Source organism: Simochromis diagramma, unplaced genomic scaffold (assembly GCF_900408965.1).
Source record: "Simochromis diagramma unplaced genomic scaffold, fSimDia1.1 OVJJ01000361.1, whole genome shotgun sequence".
In the NCBI taxonomy this organism is placed as follows: domain Eukaryota; kingdom Metazoa; phylum Chordata; class Actinopteri; order Cichliformes; family Cichlidae; genus Simochromis; species Simochromis diagramma.
Genome location: NW_024386860.1, coordinates 15,507,986 through 15,527,830, shown reverse-complemented (window position 1 = coordinate 15,527,830; position 19,845 = coordinate 15,507,986). Strand labels below are relative to the sequence as shown.

Below are 19,845 nucleotides of genomic sequence, written 5' to 3'. Positions count from 1 at the left end.
AATATAGCTGATCCTTATGAAAACAGTGATAATGAGGAGGAGTATTACGCTAGAGTTCCTGTTTGTTGGTGCCTTCACCTCTGTTTGTCAGTGAGTAAGCCATTTGTAATGTCAAAATGGAGAAATAATGAAGCATAATGGCGCCTCTTTGCTCTGTGACATGCGGTAATGTTTTTTTATCACCTCTTAACACGTATCGTGTACCCTCTGATCACCTCTGACAAAAAGATGTCCTCTTGAGAGCATCTGACACTTCTATATGTCTGTTTCGTTTGATTGTTCTTTTCCCGTGAACGTACACAACATTGCACTGTGGATTTCTTTCTATATTTATGGGATAAAAACAGCACAACACAAAGGGAACGCTGGCCCAGACAGGCTGGCACATATCTCAGGGTGTGAACGGGTGGGGGTAATTTCCTAAAGGTGTAGACACCTGGCCCCGCCTGGGGTTTACGGCAAGGTCAGGACACCTGCGCTGTTTTATAGCCGAACTTCCTGCAGAGGGCTTTGCTATTACAGGTGTTCACACCTAACATTTATTTATTTTAGATTTCAAAGGTGGTTCACATACACTCAGCATGTAGAAGTGGAGATGCAGCAGAAGAGCCCCGGTACAGTCGGTTTGGGAGGAAGAGGCACGACAGAATGGTGATTCAGCTTTGTACGGTGAGCTTTTGCACAAACTTCAAATATATTTACAATATTAAACAATTAATGATTCATAAGATGTGATATTTACAGATATTACAAGTGACATGGGTTCAGTGATCGCAGCGGAATGAGTCAGTAACTGGAGTTGATCTTTCTTAGCAGAACTTGAAAGAAAAAAGCAAAAAGAAAACCAAGAAAAACCAAAAAAAAACAAACAAACAACCATTTCACATTGTTTCCTCTCCTGTTTCCAGAGGAGACAAACACGCCTCTGGTGTCAAAAGAGCCTGGTCAAGTTAATGCCAAGAAATCTGTGGTACAATACAAACAGTTTAATTGTGTAATTAACAATCAATAACCACTTCTAGTTAGAACATTTCTGCCGAAAGGAACCGAGAAACACTTATAAAACAGTCAGTCGTAACAAAATAACTGGTGTTCTCATTGAAATGAACTCATAAAAAAGAAACACTTTTTTACAGAATATTTATACAGGAGTAGCTTTTTGAATTGGATTCTTAACCAAAGGAAGACACATCGCAGACATCGATTTTCACACAGATTGCATATGTTTTTCTTTCTAAGGTGTTCTATAGGTTAGTCATTTTACCTAAGCTTATTTGCATGATAGTAAAAATTGCATACAACATTAATTGTGAAGCTTGTAGCATGAGTTGCTTGACATACAGCACTTTTTATAGGCAACCTTTAAAGCACATTTCTCCATTTAAAACGTTTAAGACACTTCTTGTTTTTACTGCCCACTGAAATTACATTTATAAATAGAAACAAGATTGGTGGAATAAAAAAAAGAGAGAGAGCGCGCACAAGGAAACATAAACTGTTTTTTTAGATTTTTTTTTAGAAAAAGTAATTACATCAGAAACACTGCATGAACTGCAAATAAATAATGTCAGACAACATAAACATTGTGAAATTCACATTTCCAACTGTGTGGCAATTCAGAAAGTTACAGTGACAAAGGTTTTGCAAAATAATCTAACATCGGCAGTGCCGTATAGTACAAGGCATTTGTTGGCATAGTTTTTTAAGACTGTATTTTTTTTACAGTTACAATATAATGTCTATATATATATATATTTATATTTCTTCCCTAACAAATAATATGTAAAGAGACTGAGCTATTCTCGTAGATGCACCTGGGCTGGGTGATCGCGTTCCAGAGTTTGGAGTGATCCATAATCACATTATGCGCTTTTTAAAAAGAATAACTAATCTGCCAGCAGGCTCCAGACTTGATACCTCATAATTAAGGCCTTGTCATCCACATGGTCCTTGATTTCATTTGCTATTTTCTTAAAAAAAAAAAAAGAATCCAGTTAAACATCACATACGTAAACACCTATCGAAGTCCTAGCAAACTCCAGGGGAACTTTTTTTTCCTTTTTCAATATAATCAGTAGCTCAAAAAGATAAAGTAAGTCAGTGTAAAACAACAGACATAGAGTGCAGTCAGCAAATATCCACGGCAACATACTTAATAATTTTTTTGTGCAGATTATTTAAACGATGCATCAGTCTTTACAGTGAATAATACAAGTTTTACAAAATCGAAAAAGTAGTACTTTTTGTATTACTGAGTCTGAAATGGGCTTTCCAGTGTGTGAACACTCATTTCGCACTGTCAGTTCATATATGTGTGTGTATATATATATATATATATATATATATATATATATGAACACTCCTCATACAGTCCAGATGCTGTACTGATTGAAAACACTACTTTTCTTTGTTTGCAGTGTGGTGTTTCTGTGGCGGCCAGAGCGTTACATTTAGCACAGTCACCAGTCTGTGTGCACAGGAAAACTCTCAGTACATGTTTCAGAGGGAGAGTCCTACTCCTTGGCCTCGTGCTCCGACTCGGACTGGGCTTCGGCGCCTCGGCCCAGCTGCTCTTCGATCTTGATGGAGAAGATGGTGCTGTTGGTCTGCGTGCTCTCGTCCAGCTCCTTCAGCAGCTCTCCGCTCTCCCTGAAGTCCGTCAGCTCTTCCTCAAAGGCCGGGCTGCTGCTGCTGCTACTGCTGCTGGTGGTGTTGTTGACGATGGCTGCGATGGTGGTGGTGTTGTTGTTGTTGTTAATGGGCTCCTTGGGTGCCTTTGCTGGGTGACTGACATAAAAGCGCTGGTTCTGGAAGAACTTGATGATGGTGAGCTTGGGCAGGTCCAGCTGGGCTGAAAGGGTGTGGATGGCCTCCTCGTCGGGGTACAGGCCCACGTCCTGGATGAAGCTCTGCAGGATACCTAGAGCTTCCAGGGAGATCTTGCCTCCACCCGTGCGGGATTTGATGCTCCCTCCGCGGCTGCCTTCGTCCTCCGTTTCGGCCGGAGAGGCGGTGGAGGGTTGGCGAGGTGGCAACCGGGGACCGGTGGTGGGCTGCTGTTGCTGCAAGGGCTGTTGGGAGGGGTGGAGGGACAAGGAGGGCTGGTGCTGCTGCTGTGTCTGAGGCGGCTGAGCCTGCAGTGAGGAAAAAAAGGAAAGAGGGAAGAGAAAGGAGATGGGGATGTTATCAGTGAACACTTATCGGCGCCTTAATAAGGCCTTTCATTAAAATCAATTGAGTTGTGAGGAAAAATGGGCCTGCTGTGTATAGAACAGGCACTTGGTTGAAGGAATTTTCCATGTAATATCTCATTGAATGCAATCAGTTCTGCAGATATGATGTTTTTCCTTTTTTGGTAGTGGGAGATTGAGTCTCATTGTGGAGGTAGAGGAGGCAACAGCCCCACACCAGCAGAGACACTCGTACACATGAGTGACATGATCGGCTCCACGCACACTGGGAATTCACAGGCAAACTGGCCTCTCTATTATATCCTGTGCTGCTTATCGGCCTCTATTGCCCGGCAGTGATAAACAAGCTCCCTGTGCACAATTCACATCGCGATGGTCTGGCTGATTTGCCGCCGTGTGAGAATGCTATCGATGGCTTTCGCTCTGCCGTCAGAGTCCCGTTAGTGTAAACACATGACACATTACTCGTAAAATGTCTCATTGTGTGGTTGGAGAGCGAGTGAGTGGGCAACTCGTGGTCTCTATTGACCCTGCAAAATGGGCGCTCTTTTATTTTCATTTCTGAGTCAGACACTGTAGATAGGTGTTTCATAATGAAGTTTGCAAAACAGCACTTTGCAGGGACTCTGCTTGCCAGCTGCATAAATGCACCCAAAGATGTGATTTTTACTGTACCCATATACTGAGCCGGGCTAGTTCTTGTTGAGCAAATGTGAGCTAATTTGGCTAATGTATCACGTTAGTAAAAGAGCAGCACAAAATAGTTAAACACCAGTCTCTTATGGACACTGTAAAACTGCACCATTAAATTAGAAATAATCCTATTTTATCAATCTGCAACCGTTTTGCATTTGCATGCAAAGTATGCACAAAATTCCCTCATTCCATATCTGCTGCTCAAACTGATTTGTCAAAGAAATCCTATTACCTTATTTATATCCACTAAATGACAGTCTTTGTGAAACGCTGCCATTGTATCCAAGTAACCAAATAACTAATCAACCACTCTGCTGTGGCTCAGACTTTTAATAGAAGTATTATTGTACTTCATTAAGATGTTTCGACCGTTAACCGAGCCTGTGTGTTATTTTCTATTCATGTGCCAGATGTCTCTTATAAAGCAGCTCTGTTAAGCAAGTTCAGCCTAATGATATCTTTGAAAACGGTTTTTGCTTAAAAAGTAGCAACTTTTAAGTGTTGCAGTGTTGTTAATTTATGTGTTCGCAGAAACTCCTGAGTGCTGTTTATTCGAATTCCTGGAGAATTACTGAAAGAAGAAGTCAAATGGGGAAAATTAAGGTTTCCCTTTTTTTTTTTAAACTAAATTATTTTCGACACAGACCTTTGGAAAACAGGATGTGCACAGATACAATAATCAGACTTCCCTTAGGATTTTTAAAAATGATTCTCTCCACTGTTACATAATATCTTTAAACTACTTTTCATAAGAAATTGTACCAAAAAGAGATCCAAATCACAAGCACAAATAATCAAATTGCTTTGATTTAGCAATTAGTGATCCATCTATCCATTTTTTTAACAGCTGTGGGAGGGGAGCACCTTATATTTTACTTTGACATCCACACCTAAGGGCAGTTTAGAATAAGCAGTTAACCCAACATGTGATCAGCCACAGCCAACCAGTGGATTCAGCCCCAGAAACATATTGCTGTGATTCAATATTCATGTTCTGGAACACATCTGTTGTAGTTTTAGCTCGGTGCCTTGCCCAAAGGCACTGGCTCAGGTCATAATCTTGTGAAAAATATCACACTCACCTGTAGCTGGTCACTGGAAATGTGCATCAAGTGCGACGGCCGCTCGTTGTGGTGCTGCTGGCCGGCGCTGCTCTCCTGCTCGTAGATGGCATCGCGTTCGGCCTGAGAGAGGCTCAGGAAGCGTCGGATCATGGAGAGGTTCTCCCAGAGTGTTCGGTTCTCTGGAGACGGATCCTCTTTCCAGCGCAGCAGCTCACAGAGCCAGCCCTGGAAAAAAAATTTGAAAGGAAGGAAGGAGAAGGAAGGGGAAAAAGGATACAAATCAGTAAGAATAGAATGTACTGCAATTTGGACCGTGATCTCCAAAATGTTTAAGCACAGTTGCAGCCCTAAAAAGGCCAAACAATCAACCAGACTACGAAACCTTAAAACAGAGCTGCTTCTATCGGAAGCATCAAAGTACTGTGAGGAAGAAAAAGCCACTGTGACACCATTTCAAAATAATTAACACATTTTTTCACTAAAATGACTCACTCATAAAATGCACCATTGGGTTTTTTTTGGGTTACACAGCTGAAGATGAAGACGTAAGGTAGACAAGGTCAAGCAGCACAGCAGGAGGGAACATTTTAATATGACAAGAAAGACATACTGGCATATTGAGTAGCACCCTTGGGAGGAAGTGAGTGACTCCCATGTTTAAAATGCTCCAGCAGAGGGCCATGAAAGACAGAGCTGAGGAACAGTATAAGACAAGTGCACTAAGAAAAGGCTTTATTTGATTAATACAATGCACAAAGAGGTCTGACCTTGGTGATTAAAAGATTCAGCGAGAGCCCGACACAGGAAGCGCTAACACTGCAGCGGGGAAGGCAGACCCCCCCCCCCCACATGTATTTCACTCGTAGTTGTTCATGTATTTGAAAACATGACTTGAACATGCATGATAAAAGTTGGTCTCCTTTTAGAGACATCGCATCATTTGGTCATACTGCTTTGATATTTTATTCTTTTTTATATTAAATTTTTGTTGTTTAAATAGGGAGCTAATCAGTTGCTAAAATAATCAAGATGTTCGAGTTCATATGTTCATTGGATGTTTGAAGATCAAGATACACATACGAATCTAATGATAAATTGAAATGACCAAGAAATCAGTGGGCAGGATTATTGCTCATAAAAACAGCTGCAGGTAGCGATGCACCAACGTGTCAGCTTATTATTGGTACCATCAGATTTTGCTGATGTCGACTGACATCCACGTAATCAGCAAAAAACATGAAGACTTAGCAAAGTCAGGCTACGTTTTGCTGTCAAAATATGAAAAATGTAAAATGTTTGCTTCCCCAGTATAAAGAGAGAACACAATAAAAATAGAAAATGATCAGAACTGTTGCTTGGTCAAACTATTATTTAAAGTCGGTGTTATTCGATTCTAACTACTAATCTCACTTCCCTTTCATTTCTTTACAAACAGAAACGCCTCACGGTCACAGTTGCTAAATGTGTGTTTATGTTTGCTCATGGAGCCGAGTGAAAGACTGAGGACTGCACAGACAGAAGGGCTCTACAGGGGCTGAGTGACGTGGTCAGACGTGATGACCTAAACCTCAGCAGGCCAGTGTGTGAGTGTGTGAGTAAGAGTGAAAGGAAATAACGCACTGAAGAGCTGCGTGGGAGAGAGAGAAGGGTAACGAAGTGGGGGGGCCTGCGGTGATGTGGGCATGAAATTGTAGTGAAGCTGGAAGAGAGCTGTAAAGGAACAAGAGAGGATGAAGAAGGAGGGATGGCCGCGGAGCAAAAAGCAGCGAGGAGGAAACGCGGCGTCAAAGACGGGCAGCGAGGTGTGTGAGTGTGTGTGTTACAGAGGGCCGCTCTCTCAGCCGGGTAGTCTGTCCTGGCAGCGCGACAGAGCGGCGCTGTAATCTCCCGGCCAGTGCGCGGCAGCACCTTTCATTTCCACAGGATTACACCGTGCTGCTGGTCTGCACGCAGACACACATGCACACACACAGAGGGCAGAGCCACGCCGCCACACTGCATGCAAGAGATAACTCAGCAGTTTGGTTGTCCCCTGTTCCAACTCCTCCCATAAGCCACATCAAACCCAGGAGGGGTTTTGGAGGAAGGCGAGAGGGGGAGAAAGAGAGGGAGAGAGAGAGACATAAAGGGAGGGAAGGAGAGAGAGAAAGGTGGGGGAGAGGGGGCCATAAAGCCTGCGTGCCCACCTTGTTCCTTTGCCACGTTTATTGTTGCGTTTTTAATTTGCATGCAGAGGGATTTGGACGGCGCTCCAGTTGGGCTGTCTGTGGTTTCAGCTGATTCGGTAGTGAGGAAGAACACACACACACACACACACACACACACACACACACACACACACAGACACCCCCCCCCCCAAAAAAAAAACAAAAAAACAAAACACAAACAGACGCACACAAACCACCACACACCATCTTGTCAAAGCCAGAGAAACAGTACCCCAGCCCAACGATGGAGTAATCCAACTCAAACACTCCCCAAACCAGCAGGATTAAACCCAAAGTAGCAGAGCCAATCAAACAAAGGCGCGACGTGAACTCCATTCCAATGCCAGGAAGTCCATTTGATGAAATAAAGTACAGAGTTTATTAGTTCACAAGTGTGAATGTTCGTTTGTGTGGCTTTTTTTCTCTCTTTTTTTTGCTTTCGACTGTTTCTGGGCTGCCATAGACGATGCTGAAGGAAGAATCACGTGCCACGAAGAAAATAATGTTTTTAAATGCCGCCCCTGTCCAACACTGCGGACAGTGGACAGTCAGCACTTTCCAGCTTCAAGAGCTCTGTTTGTGTTTGTCTAATTGCATTGCTTCCACAGTCCAGGCAGAGGCAGGGGGACGGCAGAGAGGACAGAGATGGAGAGGGACAACGAGAGCGAGACAGAGAAAGAAGTGAGCAGTTCCCTCTTGAACTTGAAGAAATAAAGTTGGGATAAAGTAAAGTAACAAATGTATTGTAAAATATGGCATACCATAAAATTTATTTGATATAAAACCTACTTAAATATGACTATTTTTCACGAAAATTACCCCATCAACGAGACTTTATGTTCAACATTCCCGCACTCCACTGATATTACCATACTGTTTCAAATCTGTTTTCCCCTTTATTGTTTAATGTAATTTGTTGAGCCTCTCCACTGCAGCTGACAAGCACCAACTGCTCTTGATTGGATCATGGAACTTGCTGCCCCTGCCACTAAAGTGTTCCAATACGGCCCAGAAAACAAAAATCTAGGGCTCTTCAATGCAGTGTACTCAGTGTTTTGTTGAAGATCATTAAGGGCTCTCTATAAATAAACAGAACAGGTAGTTCAGAACAGGCCTGTTTGACGACCAATAGAGAATACGGCGCTCTCTCAAAGTGTTTCACAACAACATTGTTGTAAAGGCATTTTCTCATATCGCATGACTACAAAATGCTGCAGCAACAGGAACCAAAAGTCTACTTATACTTGCTACACTGTCTTTGGCTGATAACTTTGATAATGATCAGTTACAGCAAACCTACATTCATATCAGAAACAGAAGTAACAGATTTATTTTTATTAGGTGGACTCTACAGTTCTAATCTTCGCACCTCTCATCCCCCCTCACAGTTTGCAACCGCAGAAAACAATGTCAGCCAGGCTAGAACTCAACACCCAGCAGAAAAACGACGACCAAACTTAACAAATGTCTGTGTTGGAAGCGAACGGTGACCTAAAACCGGTGTAAACGTTCATTTTCCTCTGCGTCTGCCGCACCTGTAATTTGCCCATGGTGGGAAATCACTTGCACTTTTGGAAAACGCCACAAAGTAGGCCTTTTACGGTTTTCCACTAAATTTTCTCTCGGGTGAAAACTGTTGCATTGTTTTCATTTGAATCATTAGTTTGACCTCAAAGTCACAACATTGACCCCAAAAATTGCAATTCTTCATGACATTCTGACTTTTTACTGACAATTAACCTTCACTTTAACGGTTAATAAATCATATTGACTATGCATTTAATAGGGGTGCAACGATATTCGTATCGATATTGAACCGTTCGATACAGTGCTTTCGGTTCGGTACGCATATGTATCGAACAATACAAAATTTGTAATTTATTTTATCAACTTTCCTTCTGACGATGCTGTCTGTGTTGAGCGCTCAGTGAATCTGCGTTCGACTACTCCGCCTAGGCTCGACAGTGCAGCCTAGGCGGAGTAGTCGAACGCAGATTCACTGAGCGCTCAACACAGACAGCATCGTCAGCAGGAAGAGCGCAGGGCAAGCTAGCGAGACAGAAGTTAAGCTCTCCTTGTAACATGGACCCTCATTCAGATCTGGCGTTTGGAATTATTTTGGTTTTCATGTGACATATGACCCTGAAGGTAAGCGAGTCATGGACTAAAGTAAAACAGTATGTTGGATGTGCCACGCAATGCTCAATTACATGGGTGGGAACTAGTGTGTTAGCGCAGTTAGCTCGTTAAGGTGTTGGCCGTCTAGCCCCATGCACGGGGCGATCGGCGGTAGCTCGTTAACGGAGATTTGCCGTGTTGTGGCGTTAAGGTCATTTCAACGAGATTAACGCTGACAGCACTAGTGGGAACACAACGAATATGACTGCACATTTACGCCGACATCATCCTAGTGCAAAGACAAGTGGAAGCAGACAAAAGCAAGCAAGCATGCTACTAACTTTAGCTGAGTCATTTAGACAGCTGTTAGCACATGATTCTCCTTATATTATATGCTGCTGAGAATATAGCCCAGAAGAAGCGGATAGTATAGCTTTTATTTTGGAAAGAGACATTTCTCTGTAATAAACTCTCTTTTCCAAAGATGAGTGATTCCTCAATCAGATACAGGGCTCGCAATATCGCTAGCCCGACGTCCCGGGGCTAGCGATTTTTTTTCAGTTGGGCTACCAAAATCTATCGCTGCCCTGCCCGTAGGAAGGAAAAATATATGTCAATGCTTTTGCATTCTTTCAGAAATGTAGCTGGGTAATTATGTCATTGGCATCGGTGAGCCACTGTCAATATGTGACATATTGCAATCGCGTTTGAATTTGCGCTTATTTTTTTGCTTTCACTTTGCAATCAGGCGAACTGTGTATAGAGAGTGACAGCACTGATCTGTGAGTGATGATAATTTGTGCACCAATTCCTCTGACATCGTCTTATTAATCGTTAGCTTACTATGCAAACATGACAAGTGAAATCTCCCGCAGCAAGCTTAAACATGTGAGAGGTTGATCGCGCAGAGAATCGCTGAGCTTATGTGAGTGCGTGTGTAAAAGCAGCAGGATATATATTTGACTACGATGACCTGGATGACTGAGAACCTTCACAGACAGATATATATTTTAGTTCTGCTGAGCCAAATAAGACAGGTCAGGGTGAAGAAGTGACAGCCAACGAAAAGCTTACCACAAAACGGAGAAGTTATGACAAATCAGACTATAAGGCAAAAAGAAAGTGCAGCTTTATGGTTTCATGGACAAAAGAATTTCTGTGGCTGCAATATGACGAGCTAAATAACCAGGGCTGCACATAAGTGGTCCGCAGGTGCGCATTCGCTGTCAAAATAAAAAACACGCACAAGGGTTAGGGTTAAATTTAAAAACTGTACTTTTGAGTTAAAATATATATTTATAATTTTAATAAATGACAAATTAAAAAGGCATGAACATTTTTTTGTATCGAAAAAATATCGAACCGTGACACCAAAGTATCGAACCGAACCGAACCGTGAATTTTGTGTATCGTTGCACCCCTAGCATTTAAGGACAAACAGCTTTACAGCTGACCTAATAAAGAAAGCTATTGCTCAGGAGAGCAGAGGTCAGTTCTCAGGCTGCTTGTCCTTAGCATACTCTAAATACTGGACTACAAATTGCCCCCACGTGTAGCTATTAGCATGCGAGTGTTTAAAGTGAAAAAAATGTTTCATAAATGGGTGAATGTGGCTTGTAGTATAAAAAGCGCTTTGAGCAGTCAGCAAGACTAGAAAAGCACTATACAAATACCCGTCCATCCAAACACATTTTTTCCAACCTAGATAACCTCAGAAATCACAGATTAAGTAGTGAACTGGAAAGGCAGTTTATTTGGATACAAAGCACATCTCTCAGTTGAACTCACAGATGCTGCAAACAGGTTCATTGAAGCAATAAGTACTGAAAGGCATAGGATTATCTTGCTATGCTGGCACACACCTGCAACAATATTGCGCTGTAATCCGCTGCCTCTGGGTCATTGTTGCTTAATTATTAATTACTTTCAAACAACTGGACTGACAATCAAGGATTCTTTTTCTTGTTTTGAAACAGACATGACCGGTGGCTCATGGGGCTACGGGGTCATGGGGTGCCAAATTAAAAGAGCACCTCGGGGCCTTAGAGGTCAGATCTGAGCACAGCCCCATGAGCTTCAGCAGACCATTGTATAATATTGATATAAATAGTAACCGGGTGTTCTGAGAGAAACGGTTTCCTTGCAACACAATAGTTGAATTCATGCGCAAGATTCACCCAGCTATGCAATGCAGTACACCGTGTATGTGTGCTGCAGTCACAAGCTGCCAATGAGAGCATAGGCCTGCTCTGTCAGAGAACAGCATGGTATTCACCGCTCGACCCACCCACCCATTCACCACCAAACTACTGCTGCAAACACCCCCAACATGGAAGGAGGAACGTTTAAAAAAAATCTGGCTCTGCTGCGAGACAGGCCGAGTGGACAGACAGGCAGACAGACAGGGAGAGGTCTGTCACATGGCCTGGACCAACACCTTCCCCCTAATCTCATTTGCTTGTTATCAGCCCCATCAAGCTGACCTCGGCCACCGCAAAAATAAATAACTAAAATAAGCCAACAGATGTCCATCAATTTGCCATTTGATGTTTTTCCCGCCCTCCTTTCTCAGATTACTGCGTGACCAAAAATAATGCCTCACATTCAACCCAACAAAAAGTACTTTGAGCACCATTTGGATTTTAACCATCTGGACAAAAAAGGCCAAGATGACACAAAAAAATGAAAAGGGAAACTCGGTGATGAAGAAATGATTGTGGCTATTGTTGTGGCTGGCTGGTTGGAGGAGAAGACGGTTTCTGAGACAGCCAGACAAACCTCCTGTGTCTGAATAAGGGAGCGAGCTAAAAGAAAGGGGAAGACAATGCATCACTGTCTTTCCTCCTCCTTGAACCTGGCAGAGGCCCAGCACTGGCAGGCAACACTATGCAGATAAACGCAGCCGATAACACGGTATGTTCAAACCTGTTTCTCCTCCCCGAGCACACCAATCCAGCGTCTGCGCACGCAGGTTCAACCCTGCGAGGTAACGTGCGCCGTGTTGTAAATACATTACGGCATGGTGGACGCCCATCTGCTGACGACGGTGGAGTCTTGAGATGTTCCCGATGCTTCGGCATATGCGAATCTCCCGCAACAATAAGCAATAATTGACTGCACATTTCTGGGCCAGATTCCTTTGCGGCGTGTGGGTCTTTATAAGCAAACAGAAAAAGCTTTGACTGTACGAATTGTTTCTGGCATACAGTGAGGATGAAAAGGCAGTGAAAACGGGGTCAGTAGCCTTAATTGAACTGCAGTGGCAATTGGAAGGACGGCCAAAAAATATACTAAGAGCACATTGTTCCCATCTCTTGTAACAGATGAACTCTGTGACAAAAATGTACACTTCTTCAAGTTCAACTCAATTGTGTTTGTGTAATTTGCCTTCTCGGAGCAAACGTACAAACTCCCACAAACTTCATCTAGCCCTTTAACAAAAGGACAGGCCTTAATCCAAATATATGTTCCTCTGTGGGGGTGATCCAGTGATCAATGCTTAAAGGGAAGGAATTAATTTGCAGTTCAGCTAAGGATTTACCACATTGATTATCGTTGCACCGCTGCAGCTAGATGAATATGTTGGGTTATGCGGGGAATTTATTATGTAGCCAAAGTAATCGTGTTTATTTTCTTTCATTCTCCGTGTGATAGGCAGATGATCAGGACAAGGGCAAGATTTGCACTAAAAATGTCTGCTAGCAAGATTTGAACATACAAATTTGTCTCGCTACTGGAATGGAAAAGATTACTGAACTGTGCATTCATCATATATCCAAAGTAATGCAAAGTAATCGTGTTTGCATTATTTCTTTTACTTAAGAGAAGGTTTGTGCTGGAAATGGCTTTGCTATATGACAAAATACTAATGTATCCAATGTTGCTGAAAAGGAGATTACTGAGCTCTGTTTCAGGCCGCTTTATGTTGCATTTATAATGCCGCTTCTGGCTAGACTTTATGTCTTGATGCATAGTTTTTGAGAAAGACCACGCCAATACTAAAGAGCCAATACTAAATCTGATCAATTCTGGAGAAACTAGGGACCCGCCAAATCACTAGTTTGCCTCTCTAAGCAACTCATGAGTGGATATTAACTACAGAAGACAACACGGCACTGAAAGTGTGAGGCATTTCCAATGGATCGAGAGAAGAACGTTCAGTGCATTTATTACTTTCTAATAATATACCCCCTTCTTTGTATCGTATCTAAGGCTGTTCACCAGATGGTGATCAAAGAGTTGAATTTATTGTTAAGCCACATTTTTATTTACCTCTGCATAATTTTTCATAACCTCACCATCTGATTCTAATTCACACGCAGGTCCTAGGCCCTCATGAAGGAGGCAGACTACAAAACAAACGGATCAAACGACCATCTTTGTAAAATGACAGACAGACCCCAAGGATGGCTGGATTTGCGACTGCAGAAATTAATGATGAAGTTTCTAGTACGGACGCTTCTTTCTTAAGGAAAGCTTTTAAGGATTAAAAACTGAGTCATCTAAATCTTTAGAAACTTGCCTTTAAAACTCTATTTTTTTTTAGTTATTAAATCTCGTTGATACGACTCTGATGTCTTGTCAGAGAGGATGCTTTCCAGATTGTGGTTGCCAGATTGTGTTACTATCTTCTTTTGTGAGGATGTCAGTGGCTGAGCTTTAGGAGAGAGATTCGCCAGTCTGAATCATACATGCCAAACATGTAATCTCAATTCGAGCTGTGACACGGAGAAGTCTTAGCCAAACAGCGAGCGTTTTCTGAAGAGGGGTCGCGACCTCTCCAGATACAATAAGCAAGTTGACAACAATAACAGACTGACAGCTAACGCGACACACATTGTGAGGGCGAGGCATGACTGTGCAGGAAATGGCCCTCTCTCTGTGTCAGCACTCCTTCCCAGAAACAATACCGACTAGCTCTGTGTGGCAGTTTACGTCATGGCTGCCGAACCAATAAAGCATTGAGGGTATTTTCGAGCAACCAAATAGAGGCAGATGGAGCATAAAGAATAACCAAAGGCAAATGACCAGTCCATCAAAAATGGAGCACATTAAACATCTGTGTGCTTACAGTTTCGTTTTTTTTAACCACACATTTTATTCTTTTCCAGCAAAGTTCTTCACACACAACTGCACATAACAGAGTAACAATTGTACGACCAGGGACTTTCCCACAGTCATCCTCCTGCAGAAAATCCTGATTGTCTGCAGGATGAACGCGCTGCCCGAACCCAAGGAAAAAAATTGTTATAATTTGCATATCCACAAATTAAACTGTTGTAATATTTTGCTCAGTCCTGACCAAACACTTGCAGGAAATATATTTTCTCTCCTAAGAAGGTAAACTTCACATTTTAGTGGACTCTTTGTCCAGGAAAGCACCACAGATTTTTCATGTGTACAAAATGGCTGAAAATGGAGTCACTGATGATGCTACAGTACACGTGTCTCTCTGTATCAAATATTAGTATTGTTGAAATTGCACCATAATCTAGTTTAGCCTGGTGGTGGGCTGATATTTGTATATCCGCACTGTCTGCACAGCCACACTGAATGTTCAAACACTGTTCTCCATCCACAAATTTACCTCTTGTTTATAATCTTTTCTATTCAATACTGCTGAGGCAGATGGAGGATGAATGCACACAAGACAACAAACACATCGAAGATGAACTGCAGATAATCAACAACTGCAGCAACATTACAAACGCAGAAAGCACCTACATGGAGTCTGATTCCATCAATTATAAGAGCTTGATTGAGATTTAATTCAAAGCTGGGGTTTAATTGCTAATATCAAAGCATAATTAAGCTGATAAATCATGACTGATCTTATTGAATTAGGGATTGAAATAGCAGAGAACCTGCAAATTGTCTATGTCAGCTAAATAAGTGTTCTTAATTGTCGACAAGTTTGCAGATTTTAGTGAAACTGATCAAATATTTAAAGTCAGACAAAAGATATATGTTTTTTTTTTGTTTCCTGTTCAATTTGAAGGGACTTGTCTTATAAAATAAAATCACAATTTTCAAATGTTGAGAAAATAGCTGAAAAACCTCAAATGTCTCTGTGAAACATGGCTGGAAGCCCTTCGTCAGGCTCAGTTCATGCAGTATATTGTAAATTTACCTACTAATAGAATTCAATGTGGATAAAGTGATTAGTAGTGAGAGGCAGTCATCCTCAGAGGAAGCAAAGAGACAGAGAGGAGATTTTGAAAGACAGAGAGGAGAACAAATAATGCTAGCAAAACCAAGTGAACGTAAGCAGGATGAGGACTTAGATAGGTCCTAATATCTCCCCGTGCAATTCCCCCTCTCTCACACTCTGTATGCACGCACACTAGCACAGATACACACTCTCTCTCTCTCTCACGCTGCATCTGCCGGAGCTAGTGGCTGTAGTTAAATTGAAATATTTCCCGGCGTGTGTCAGAAGCATGCAGAATGGTAATTATGACAGATCTGATTAGGCGGGCCGAGTCGGGCGGCTCCGGGCTGCAGGTGCGACCTTGTGCATTCCTGCGTGTGTAAATAAAATTAATTACAAGCGTAGGGGGCGCGCAGCGCGTGACATCAGCGCGCACAGGGGGGACTCCCACGGGGGGCACCCTAATGGAATATTTTCCCCGAGTCTAATAATACAGTTGGTATTGACTTGAGGTAATTAGGGGGATCATTAAAGCGCTTTTCCCGGCGTATTTGCCTGCCTGATCAGATTAGCGAGAATGGGCCTCAGAACAAGCCCTGTGTGGTCTGTCAGGAGAAGTGGAGACAGTGGGAGTGGGTTAGCTTGCTAACATTTGCAGGAAAGAAAAAGCTAGCAAAACCCTGTGCCTGTCAGTGGAATAGGAGTAACTTTTTCTAACAAGCCAGAAAACAGTGAGAACTAGTGATGTGAGCTGTGTGACAGAATAAGCATCGGTTAGGCTTCTTTATCGAGAGAGCTCTAGTGCTACTTCAGTTATGTAGCGAACTGGCTAACAGCTGCTGTGCTCCACGAAACATTTGTCATACAGTAATGTACTAGAGGTGATGAGGATGAGACAATTTGGAGTCTTGACAGTCGGGGCAGATTCCTAGTTTGGACTGCAGGGAAGGAGGTGGGCGACGAGGGGGGAGGGAGTTGTGCGGTTGGAGACAGATGGGGTGAGAGGTGGCACGTAAGGCGTAAGTGAGAGAGATGGCAGGAGAGACACAAAGTGCTCTGAGCATGCTCAGTGAGACCCCGTGCTCCCACTAAGAGGAGGAGGGCTCAGAAAACAGGCTGGTGGGAATTCCACTGTCCATTAAACAATAAGAGAAAGGCTCATTTCAGAGGGAGGGGAAGACTTACCGTTTGCAAGATAATTCGTTCACTAAATTAATTATTCAGACAGCTGGGTCTCCAGTTCAAGAAATTGTGTCTTTAATAATGGAGGGGATCTGGCCTAGCCTGTTTCCCATGGCAACCTAATAACCAAGCAGGCACGGGAGATAAATAAATAAATCAATTAATAAACAGTCACGGCCCTTTTAGATCCCCAGTGGCTGTGATATGCTCACTCTGATCTGCCTAATTTGAGAGAGAGAGGTGAGGAGAAGCACACAAACAAAAATTAAGACTTGATGCCAGCACTGCTGTAACAGTAAAAGTCAAACTTGTGGGAAGCGATGCAAAACTGTAACAAGTACCAGTGTAACATCTTCACTGTCGATTCTGACGATCTATGGATGCCACCGATTTTCATGCAAAACGCGACTTTTAATATTCCGACCCCGAGCAGCTCCTCACCACAGACAAACCTCTGAACGGTCACAATCTAGACAGAGACACCGAAAAGGTCAGCCATCTGCCCCTCTTGTAAAGCAGCCACTGGATGGAGCAGAGCTGCATGTGTGTGTCTGGTTTGGTATAGTTGGCTGAGATTAAAGCTAAGAAAAGCTTTCATGTCCATATAAAACATGTAAAACCACTAAGCGGATTCTACCCGTAACAGGAAATTAGCAACTTTGGAAACATGAAGCAGTCACAGTTATGCGGTCACCCTCCCTTCCTCCTATCAGTATCCCCACCCGCCGCCGCCACCCACCTTCACCCAATAGTCCATATCCTTAGACCAACGAGGCACTCACTCCCCGCCATCACCGGCCCCCCACCACTCCCCTCCTCCACTCCAGGGACTGCCGTGCCAGGCGGGTGCAGGGTGACAGATGGCATACACCAACCTCCCCCCCCTCTCTCTCCCCTACTGCACCAGCCCCCCTGCTCGGCCCCCCCGGTGGCGCAGCGGCGGACCAGATCAGTGCCATTCTGTCTCATTAGAGCCTGGCTAATTAGCGTAGCCTCTTCCAGGGGAGAATGAGCGAGTGAGAGAGGGAGACAGAAAGAGAAAGAGAGATGGGGAGGGAGGGCGCCGTTTGTGGTGTTGACTGCGTTCTGTACTCCACTGGCCATTGAGGAGTCGGAGGGCTTTGAGCCCCGCAGTGCGCAGGGCTCCCAGGGTGCTTGTTTTATGACAGCAGGGACTCTGATTCCATCCACCGCACAGTTCCTCTCAGGAAGTGTTGGGAATGTTTAGACATAAAAGTCGTGTCAAAGGAATGCCCCCGATCCGCTCCACCCCACCCTCAGCCGACCTCCCATCGCTCAGCTGAATATTAGCTGCCCTCTCCGTCAGGCTAGCCAACACAGCAAGCCTCCCCTGTTAACATGAATGAAAACAAAGCACTGCAGCTTGCTAGATAGTGCACTAGCCCTACTGAGCCAGTTAATAATGTTGACATCAACTCCAGGCTATCCAGATCATAGCTTGCACCTCTGCAGGCTAAAATGAAATGGGCCGTTTGGCAAATAGCACAACTTCTGGCAGTGTCGACGCTGGATTTGAACCAGCAGCGCGCAGTTGTTTTCTCCAAGTCTGACATCTCCTGAAGCTAAATGGAGATGGAGCATTCTTGGAGCGTTCGATCAGTCTGAATCATTGAGGAACGGATCATGAATAATGATTTCGATTTTATCAAAGAGTAAACACAATATGTATCCCAATAAATCAGAATGGCTTTGTGGAATGCTTAAAAAAATGAATGCTCTGACTTCAAGTAAATAGCAAACATTAATCTGATAAAGTATTATGGCTCGGGTTAGAGTCACTGCTCTATAGTTACTACTCTGAATATGTGGCAGTAAAAGAGTGATTGAAACGCAACGTTGAATATGTGCATGTGGAGGGTGAGGACTGGCAGAGGCCTTCAGTGGTTACGAGCCCTAAGAGAGGACAGAATGGCTGCGTTCCAAAAACTCCCCAAACACCAGCCGACATAAATATGCACACTGGAGTATACATGCACTGGTCCACGCATTCAATGTGCCTCCTCAGAAAAACACACAGTACATGCTCCACACCTAACCGCACGCTCAGTGGAGCGTGAACCAATGAGCAGGCTCGGGTTAACTTTTCTACTCAAAGTATTGCTGCCCGTGGCCTCCGTCAGGTCACCATCTCCCATCTTTCTCTCCTTAAAGATTGTCAGATCTGTTCTCATCTTCTCGGCTGTCTCAGATACTCTAAATACACCAAGTGGTGTGCACCTACCCGCATGTGTCCCAGTCACCTGGTCCCGTGCTTATGTAAACATACTGGGAAACCCTAAGCTGAGCTGAACAGGCAGAGTTTGAAATGCAAACCAAGCAGACAGGACAGTGCCAGTTTCAGTGATGAGGCCTCTTCCTTCCCCTCCCCCCATGATTATTTCCCTGGACCCCATATGGGCATCCTGCCAGTCTAGCCCATCCTCCATCCTCATCACCAACCACAGTACCAGCAGTCTCTGCTGGCATGGTGCTCTACCCACGGCTCGGATGGTTATTTTTTTTCCCCTGCAAGGCTGCAAACCTCTCTTGACCTAAGCTTAAGTGATGATTTTGAACATTATAAATGGATACATTCAAGCTGTTCCTCTCACTGATTTAGACAATACTAGCATTTTAAAAACCTAAAAAATGTTTTTAAAGCAACACCTCTTTTAAAAATGAGTAACCAATGTAGCCAATAATATGTAGTATGACTAAAGAGAAAACAAATCACTGCTAGTCACTAACGAGCATATTGTGGGTATGTGTTCTACAACAAACCACCACATTTTAAAATGATTTTTTCTGGTTAAAATAAAACCAAGTGCCATCTTTTATCAGTTAGCATAAAGGCAGCACACTTTTACTGGATATGATATTTCATGTTTAATAGTTCAAAATCTACTAATATTTTCATCGTTAATCTATTAATCTATTATATTGGCTAATCACTTGGTTTTGTTAAATCGGCAACAATCTTTTGAAAAATATGGCCGTCATAATTTCCCAGGAACCAAGGTGACGCACTGAGGAAGAGAACAGGACGTCTGCTTGGTTCTTATCTATTTAGGAATCTGTGTGTGTGTTCCTGTCTAGCTATCTTTGTGAGGACCGAAATCTGCATTCTACTATACTTGTGAGAACCAACAGCCACTTGTGAGGACACACACACCGGTCCTCACAAGTTTGAGGCTCAAAATGTATTTTTAGTGTCAGGATTACAATTAGGTTATGGT

The 19,845-nt window shown here is 43.2% G+C and overlaps 1 protein-coding gene across 5 annotated transcripts in view; it reads right to left on the bottom strand.

Moving 5' to 3' along the window:
- Positions 1-509: 509 nt before the first annotated feature.
- LOC120732873 (DNA-binding protein SATB1) overlaps positions 510-19,845 on the bottom strand; it is a 60,959-nt gene continuing 41,623 nt past the window's right edge. For all 5 annotated transcript variants that reach the window (XM_040030752.1, XM_040030751.1, XM_040030748.1 and 2 more), the window contains exons 12-13: positions 4,970-5,176; positions 510-3,134 (exon numbers count right to left, since the gene is read on the bottom strand). In XM_040030752.1, the coding sequence (XP_039886686.1) occupies positions 2,514-3,134; positions 4,970-5,176 (828 nt within the window). In that variant the 3' untranslated portion in view covers positions 510-2,513. The remainder of the gene's footprint in view (positions 3,135-4,969; positions 5,177-19,845) is intronic.